Below are 9,334 nucleotides of genomic sequence, written 5' to 3' on the forward strand. Positions count from 1 at the left end.
TTTTGAATTATTTTTGTGAATCGAAAAGTCTTCGATCGACGATGCTGTTTTCGAATCAACGTCTCGTGTGGCTTAATATAATTTTGAGCATTTCAACTATTAAGAAACTGAATAGTATAATTTTTAAAAATTATTGTCAAGTTCCTCGGGTGAGGAAAGAATAAACAGGCCAAGATTAAACGACTTTTTGAAAATAGTGAATCAAGTTTTTTAATTCAATATTGGAGTTATTGGTTTTAATTTAGATACTGAATAGAATTTTGATTTCGGTTCTTCTGCAAATTTTTTTTTATATATATTCTACACTGTTAAAGTAAAAAAAACGCTGCATACTGGCCCTTAATTAAAGTTTTCAATTTTCTGTTTTTTTTATTGTAAGAAAAAAGATATTAAAATTTATAAAATTAAATTTATAAAAAATTTAAATGCTCTAAATAATATTTAATGACATAGATCGTCAAATTTTAAAATCTATTATTAAAAATAACTTACAATTATGAAAACGGTCATGCTAATTAATAATACTATAGTAGCTGCACTCCAATAATTAATATGACTTGTGATTTTATCTAGTATTTCTTTGGTATGATTGAAGTTTTAAAAAAAAAAAAAAAAATGTTGTCAGATGAGAGCTGTTACGAACGGTCGTCTTTTTTTTTTTATTAAAAAAATGTCCGACAACTCTTTAATAAAGTTAAGACTCAAAAGCCATTTCAATTCTATTACACATTAAAAACTCTATACTTTTTTTTTTCTTTTTTTGGCCGAATGTTAGGAAATCGAAATTCAACAAAACAAAAGACACAGACACCTCCCTTTTCATCTATACAAATATATCAGAAAACGAAAGAGAAAATTATAATGCAAACGAATCAGCGTTATTAATTCAAAAAAGGGTTAGGATTATTCATTAGTGTTCCATTTGAAAGGTAGTTGAGGAAGCCTTTCCGAGCCCACGAATCCATCCTATTCCAGTGCATTTCTTTTTTGGCCTCTTGCATTCTCAACAACCTGTATTTCTCTTTCATTATTTTTCTGGTGTTATTTGTCGAATGAATGACGGAGAAATGCTATGACGAAAACAACCACCTAAGTTGCGTCGTAAGCCCCGACGCTTACAACATTAATCCTTTTTCACCAGATTAAAAAGTTCTCCTTTTATGTCAAAGATCATACAAGAGCTAGATGAGACCATACTCCCAGTGGTTTACAAACAATACAAACAACTCGTCTGATAACTACAGGATAGGACGAGAAGGGCACAGGAGCCAAAAGTTAGAACAGTAAAAACCAAAAAAAAAAAAGAAACCAAAAATGAAATAAAAGAGACCCTCTTTATGTAGTAACAAGCTCTACCTAAAATCAGACGAAAAAAACAGCTCTAACCACTGGCTAACAAGATATAACTGCAGCAGCCTATATATATACTCTCGAGCTAATTGGAACGTGAATGAGAAACTCCGGATTAGCCTGCAGATGCAGCAAGAAAAGGATTTGCTGATCGAGGATACGAGAATAGCAGATGTATCTCCACCAACAGTTTCTACCAAAGCCCCTAAGAAGAGTTCAGTCTCCAGATACATAAGTTTTGCCCTCGTAGTACTTCCTCTCACTCGCTTCTTTCTTTTCATTCCGTTTCTGTGCACATCAAATATTTTGAGCCAATAACATCTCAAGAAAAGAAGAAGAAGAAGAAGAAGAAGAAGAAGAAGAAGAAGAAGAAAAGCACGGAACTGTTGAACATAGGTTGACAACCAAACATGCCACCTACTGCTTATATATTTATAATTCACGTGGAAAGACATGTCCTGAAAAAAAGTTGGCACGAAATATTGGTTCTCAGCAAACTTTGCTATTAAATGACACATAATATGTTAAGGTTGTTACCAATTATGCCATAAACTGGTGTTTTATTGACAATGAGGAACTTGGAGATTAATGTTGCTAAGAAAGATGGTACGCAGGTAACACGGAAATCATTATTTTCGATATCAAAGGAATTTACTAAGATATTACCTGATATGCCTCATGATTGGCAACAATCCTCTTGATAATAGTACTAGTTGTGATGTCTAAAGGGCTTTCTAGTTGCTGGTAGATGCCCATAGCCATTGGTACCGCATATGGGTTTGACTCGTCCTGGAAAGTAATCCATATACTATGATCAACTACTGATAACTTTTCAGAGTGTAAGATTATGCTGTCTTGGGCAATTATAAGATACTACCTTCCGAAAATCCATGTTTTCAGCAATGGTCCCATGTACAACCAACGAGATATTAAATGTAGTAATCTGCAAAAGAACAAAATTTAAAAATTGTTAATATTTCAGCTTCCAGCAAAAGATGAGAGAGCGAGAAAAGAAGACTTAATGACCCAGTTGGTAATATCACTAAATGATAATAGAAAACAGATGCTGATGAAATATTCGCTGTATTTATGACATTTGTTTAGGCCTCTAGACCTAGTATTTACAAGCATTCAGATGACTGACTATATAGTATTTCAATCAAGGATTTAAGAACCCATCCGCAAGGGCCATAGCCACCATGCCGATAAGATATCGGCATGATATGACCCATGCCTCAAAACTCCCGCTTCTTTGAAATTAGTAAATAGTTATCTCAATAAAGTTCAAAAGATTTGACAAACATATATAATAAGCAATTAGAGTATACTGGTGCCAAAGAAATAAATATTTCACACCATTAGCTGTCAGGAAACAGATTTTTTTTTTGTGATTAGTACACATCAGCACAACATGGCACACACCGTGCCGCACCGTGCAAGTCAGATTTTCGACACGACCCCCTGCCACGGCACTTACATCCTTGTTTTCAACATAATTGAATTGATTAATAGTAGAAGCTAAGAAGCAAACAATATTTGCAGCTGTTACCAGAATGGTGATTAGGAAAGCATTTTCAGAAGACAGAACAAAGATTCAATAATCATTTTGAACCAAAATTGCACTTTTGCATTTCATGTTGGACCCCTCCTCAAATTTAGCAAAATTTTGTAAAATAATCTCCAAATATAGCAAAATATTCAAATCCTCAACTAAACGTCTCCAATTTTGCCAAGGTAGGTAGCACAAATCTCCTTAACTTATGTGCAACACCAAAAATATGTTGAACTGTAACTCTCATGCTGGAACTGTTCATGATAGGAGACATGCATAAACTATTCAAAGTGTGTTCACGCACAACTAGTTTTAAGATAAATCAAATTGCCCCTAGATATGCTGCAGCAACAGATATGCCCTTTTGATTGCATTCTTTGCAATCAATCCACCTCTCAATACTGGGCAGCTTTTAATATTGAGTTCTTCTTTAAACTACATTTATCATTTGAAAGAAGCATCCAATATATTTCACAGCTTTCAGAAAAAGGAAGGGAGAAAAAAAAAAGAAAAAAAAAGAAGAGGAAATAAGAAGCAAGATAAAAGAAAATGACTTACCATATCTTTTGAAATTTCCCATGGGGCACCAATAATCACTTCATCCACATAACGACAAGCCAAAACACTCAAGCTTCTCTCATGAAGATTCATAATGGGGCGATGGTGTCCACGAGTAGCACTGCATATGGCATGTTAACACCAAATTACTTTTTAAGCTGACATCATGACAAAAGCACAGAAAAATGACAAGGACGCAACAATGAAGTACCAAAATAAAAACAGACCCAGCATGATCAGGTTAATGAAGTACCAAAATAAACAGACCCAGCATGATCAGGTTATTGAAACCAAACAACTATGGCCTTTTGTCCTCTTATGGAGTTCTTACATAAATGTCATGGTCAAATGGATGCAACTTTAGCATTAAAATCATTGATAATCTAGCTCACCTTACTATAGTTACCAGAAACAAACATTTAAACCACCAAAATAAGCCAAATACTCACCACCTTGCTAGATCAACCATTTCCAAGCAGTGTTTTCATTAAATATTTATGAAACACTGCTCTTTTTTGTGCTCATACCTAACCCTCTTCACCCCCTGAAACTAATAAGACTGAAACATATTCACATGAGATACGAAGAGCACGACATGGTCCCCCCAATGTTTGGAGGATGAGAATAGGAGATCACCAAGAAGCTTTGTACTTGGAAATAAATTTAATTCTGGTCTCACAGCACAAATGATCAATTGCACTATAAACCACCAACAACAATGGACGATAACAGGAGTTCCCCACCCCCCAAAAAAAAAAAAATCTTATTTTGAATAAAACTGTCATTTAAACCAGGTTTAAGCTAAATATCTTAAACCACAATTACAACAAAGATGTTTACAATGTAATCTAATCTAAAATATTGATAGGGGCATATGTAAAAAATTCAACTTTTGTAGGGGTATTTATGAAATTTCGATCATTTAGAGGATCACTTCACGAACTGCTTCACTTTTCAACTTTCCGACTTCTGAAACCAAACCAAGAAGAAAGATTTTGGAACTAAATAAAACTGCATATACCGACATTTTTAAATAACTAATATGTGGTTGGGTTATTCAGTCCATCTGATTTTCATTTTCTTAAGCTGAATTCATTTTCTTAAGGTGAATTAATAACCGAAAATTGGAAACAAAATAGGTCATCGAACATAACAAAATGGAACCTTTTCCTTCAAGTAAAGCAAATCAAAAGAGATAAAACATTCAGTTCACTAATGCAGTTTCAAATAATGCAAATCCCTCCTATGGAGGGTTAAATCTCAGGAGCCTTACTCCTGAGTAAGTTATTTCCACAGAACACAAAATCTTAGCAATATCAATAAGCAGGAAAAGGAACCAGGATCTGACATAATATTGTAGAAGATCATAGGGAACCACATCTACAGGTAGAGAGATAGAAAGGAGCAATGAAAATCACCTGACCGTCTGATCAGTATGGATGCCCACAAGCAAAAAATCTCCAAGTTCTCGAGCAATACGCAATATCTGTAAAAATGATAAAAGGTAAAGTAAAAGAAAATGAACAGTATTTTTTTAATAATAAGTTATAACCCAAACACATATTTCCTTGTAAGTTGGACTAGTACAGCATTGCAGATCCTGTGAATAGCATGCGATCCAAAATATCAGGAAACTTCAAAATGACCATTTTGGCATTTTCTATCAGTTAGATTTCTAAATTATTTCGAAAATAATATACAAAAGTAATGTATAAACAATTAGAACCAAGAAAAATGAAAACAACTGCCTGATAATATTAGAAACAGTCTGAAATGAGGAATTGGAATGGTCCAAACTAATCTCCGATGACTACCAGTCCACTAGAAAAACAAGTTGGCATTTCAGTGACAAGGAAGGAATTCCTTTTCAGCTACATTCTTTTGCTTAGGTGGAAAAAAGGTTATTTACCTCCACATGTCCAGCATGGAAAAGATCAAATGCACCATCTATGTAAACAATGCGAGCATCAGGACCTGGTCCCTGCAAGAACAACCAATAAAAGTAGAACAATGAACTAACAGATCATATGCATGCTCTAAGATTTATCCTCTCATCAGTAGCAGGAAAACAATGAGAACTAAGATTATAGGACCATAAAAGCCTCATAATTTCTTGTCTACGAGAAAAAATGTACCTTCAAAATTAAACAACAGTACCCTTAGTAAATTGAAAAGACTGTTTTCTGTCTACACTTGATTTTCCAAGCAGAATTTTCTAAGTCCGCCAATTTATGAAAGAATAATCATGCTTATGAGAGNTCGGTATTATAGATAGTATAGTAGCCTAGCTCCATATATATATATATATAGAGAGAGAGAGAGAGAGAGAGAGAGAGAAAGAGAGAGAGGGGGGGGTGGGGGGCAGGGGAGGTGTGATTGCACATTTTATTTGCTATAAGCCATGAGAATAGTTACCATCAACAACCAGTGACAAAAATAAACTAAAAGATAACTGCAAATATAAATAGCAAGGCACCAGCCACACAACCTTTTTGTTTTAGCAACCAGCTTAACTTAGTAAGATCTTTTATATAACCTTTGTAGCAATAATGGACAAATATTTGCAAAATCAATTGCATGATGTAAACTTCCATGCGATAACATAATACGCTGACAAAAATAGATGGAGAACAAATAGAATGGCAAAAGGAGAAAAGATGATGATTATTAGCAGCTATTTTAGCCAGACTTCTAGAACAATCTTCCTATTCCTAAAGTAGAAATCAGCCATTCGGAAAACAAGACTGTTGGAGTTCCTGCAATGGAGGGAACCTGAAAATGAGCTCTTGGCACCAAAGCAGAAGCTCCAATTTGAAACTTTTGCTTCTGTTGCTGTATGATTTTAATCAAAAAACTTTCCCACATAAATAAGCTTTCCCTCTCTACGGAGTTGGTTTATGATTGAATTGTCACATGAGACTAGTATTACATCTAAATATTGGTAAGAGACCATCATGGAAAATCGTAATAAATTTTGTAGTTGACCAGCCAATGTCTACAGAAAATTATGCTGGAAAGAGACCAAATTAACAGTTCAACACAAAGCAAATAATAGAGAAGCTTTTCATGATTAATTCAAAACCGTATGAAACGATTTTATGATAAGATAGCAATGAACTGTACCTTCCCATTTGAGAACTGTACTATTCGCCGGGATGTAGGCAGAAAATGAGATATCCGAGTTCCGCTTCTAGATCCACCTTCCTCAACCTTCTGGCTGTGCCCATGGCTAAACTGCCTTTGTAAAGAAGAATGATTATGACTATCACCAATGGATCTCTCCCTCACACAAAGAAGCATACGACCTATAGTTGGAAAATTATGTATCCTGAATGATAGCATAAATTGCAAGTAACTGGGAAACTCAAAAGGAAGAATTGAATCCATACCAACAATGTCTGTGCTAGATACTCCTTCAGTTCGTTTAATCTGCTTATAACGGCCAGCCTTCTTTGCAAGGGCATAGGCATCTGTACCATCAGGGAGTAGGCAAGGATCATCTCCATGGATGATATAGTCTATATTATACTCGGTGAACAGCTTGTTCATAAAATCTTCTGTAATGGCATAAGGGGCATCTGGAATAACCTCATCCACCCACTTTATAGCTCGCACCATTATCAACCTGTGACCACAAAAAATATAAGGCAATTTGGAGAAACAGTTAAATATAGCTGTATAGAGAGCAGATTTGAAAATGTAGTAAGATGTTTATATATTTTTTTAGATTTCAAAAGCATATTTTCGTGAAGATGTTCCACATTGTCTTAAGCATAAATAATAAAGAGGCAAACTGAAATTGTGCACCGATTTGCTAATTACAAAACAGAAACATCCTATAATGCCCACATGCATGTCGAGAACTTCATCTAGCTGCCACCGGACTGTCATCTGTCTCAGCCCCGGTCATGTAATGAATCCAAACTTGAAACTATGAAAGGGGGATATGAGCATCACAAGGTGTCTAGATGGATTCTTCTGGACATGTTCAGGTGATGGGGAACAATTCAATTAAGAATACCTACAAAACTAAGCAAAATATTGACATAGTGTGTCAACAAATACATACAAATCTAGTATACTGAAACAGACATCAGAATGCCATAAGTCACAAACTTGCGTACTACCAAAGATGAAGATGTATGAATCAAAGGTAAAAACTAGTTGAGGAAGTTATAGATGTCAATAGATGACATTGTTATGACCATTGGTGACGAGGACATCATATTAAGAGTCAGTTTAGTTAAATTGAAATTGATCCATCTTGACTACTGAAACATGGTAGAATGAGTCTAGAAGGAAGCCAATGTTAGTCCATTAGGGCCAAACAGTCACTTTGCGTCTCAAATGACTCATCAAGTCTCATCGCGGCATTTGCTTCCTTCTGGCAAAAGCCACAAGACCATGGATACCCCGTTTGGCCATAGCCAAACAAAAAAGGCCCAATCACCCATATGGAAGACCTCTTTTTTATTTAACCATACTTTGTTCTCCTTAGTTTGGTGGTATTTCCTCGATTTTCCTCCTCTTTACCAGAAAATTCCTGTGATCCCAAGATCTTCTTCCTCTACTAAATACAAATTCTTTATGTTCTATCACAAAACTTTGACTTCCCCCAAAGATGACCTCAAGGCAATTAGACGACCAAGCAATCAGCCGCAAGGGAAAACCCATAGGGATCATGAGTTCCGAAGTTTCAACTACTGATCTACAAACCTAGACAGGCAGAGTATCAACTTCTAATTTCCTAATTAGACAACAATTATTATACTGCCTTATCTACTGCGCCAAGTGACAAGGTTAGTGGGTCCTCATGCATGGAGAGGCACCCTAGTCTGCCTAAGCACAGGAAACAGCAGTACCACGAGCTACCAGGAGAATCTGGTCTCATGACAACATTGACATGATAATATACAATAAGGGAAAGACAAATTAAACAATTGATCAAGCCCCACAATAAATGTAGAACATGAAAAAATATATACATACTTAATCACACTAATTTACCAGAAGAACAGCTGTGTTCCACTTAGATACGTAACAATGGTTGGTCCAAAAAACTTAACTCTTCTAGATCGAACCATGCACTTAGTTATATAGAACTATCAAATTAAGATCAAATACAATTGCTCATTCAGATGCATCATAGCATGCAAATGCAGAAACAAAAACCAATAAAAAGTACAAATTTAAAACAAGAAGTAGATGGGGAAAAAAAAACCATATACATCATCAAATAGCGGCAAATTAAACAAGCAAACTGTCAAAAAAAATTAATTACAAAAACTGAAATTCACGCATCAAGTATCACTTCGTTAATCCAAACGATTACAGGGCTCATCTAAAGTAGAATCGCTAGGAGAAATATAAAAAAATCGACCTCTCATGGAGTGGGGTCACGGGGGGGCCCTTGTTGGCGGTGATCTCGTCGTCGCTGACGACCCCAACGACGAGCTCGTCGCCGAGCGCCCGCGCCTGGCGCAGCGCGTTGCAGTGGCCGTAGTGCATCATGTCGAAGCACCCGTCCATGTACACCCGCACCGGCCTCGTCTTCTTCTTCCTCCTCCGCCACCACCACGTGTACGGCGGCGTCGGCCGCGGCGTGGCGAGGCCGAGGTGGAAGGCGAGGGCGGAGACGCCGACGACGAGGCCACCGAGGATGAGCGCCGCGACGAAGCGCGAGCTCGCGGGGGCCTCGGGATCCATAGGAGAGGAATTAACCGCGAGGAAGAAAAGGATGACGAGGAGGTTTCGGATCTATGGCTTTTTTGGAAACCCTAGCGTTCGCAGAGACGAGGAGGCTCTCGAGCTCGCGCCATTGGAGGAGGCTTCGCGAGGAGAGAGAGAAAGAGAGAGAGAGAGAGAGAGAGAGAG

The 9,334-nt window shown here is 36.7% G+C and overlaps 1 protein-coding gene across 3 annotated transcripts; it reads right to left on the minus strand.

The window, feature by feature from the left end:
• Window positions 1,091–9,334, minus strand: LOC109719542 (ethanolamine-phosphate cytidylyltransferase-like). 3 transcript variants are annotated; one of them, XM_020246288.1, is made up of 10 exons: window positions 8,841–9,334; window positions 6,850–7,085; window positions 6,584–6,765; window positions 5,370–5,441; window positions 4,879–4,946; window positions 3,461–3,581; window positions 2,228–2,293; window positions 2,017–2,139; window positions 1,735–1,808; window positions 1,091–1,638 (listed from the first exon to the last, which is right to left on the minus strand). In XM_020246288.1, exons 1-10 carry the CDS (start codon window positions 9,164–9,166, stop codon window positions 1,353–1,355), a joined length of 1,554 nt encoding a protein of 517 aa, XP_020101877.1. In that variant the 5' UTR covers window positions 9,167–9,334; the 3' UTR covers window positions 1,091–1,352. The 3 variants fall into 3 exon arrangements, with proteins under 3 accessions (XP_020101877.1, XP_020101879.1, XP_020101878.1); XM_020246290.1 differs by lacking the exon at window positions 8,841–9,334 and adding an exon at window positions 7,310–7,436; XM_020246289.1 differs by lacking the exon at window positions 1,735–1,808 and having other exon boundaries at window positions 1,432–1,638; window positions 8,841–9,332.

This window comes from Ananas comosus, linkage group 13 (genome assembly GCF_001540865.1).
Source record: "Ananas comosus cultivar F153 linkage group 13, ASM154086v1, whole genome shotgun sequence".
Taxonomy (NCBI): domain Eukaryota; kingdom Viridiplantae; phylum Streptophyta; class Magnoliopsida; order Poales; family Bromeliaceae; genus Ananas; species Ananas comosus.

Bases quoted from the DNA above. Each gene is read 5' to 3' on its own strand.
- LOC109719542 (XM_020246288.1), bottom strand. From the start codon at position 9,166: ATGGATCCCGAGGCCCCCGCGAGCTCGCGCTTCGTCGCGGCGCTCATC. The intron at 5,442-6,583 runs GTACAGTTCATT...TTGTTCTTGCAG, and splicing joins TACAGTTCTCAAATGGGAAG to GGACCAGGTCCTGATGCTCG. The intron at 3,582-4,878 runs GTGATTTTCATT...TGCCATATGCAG, and splicing joins CATACTGATCAGACGGTCAG to TGCTACTCGTGGACACCATC.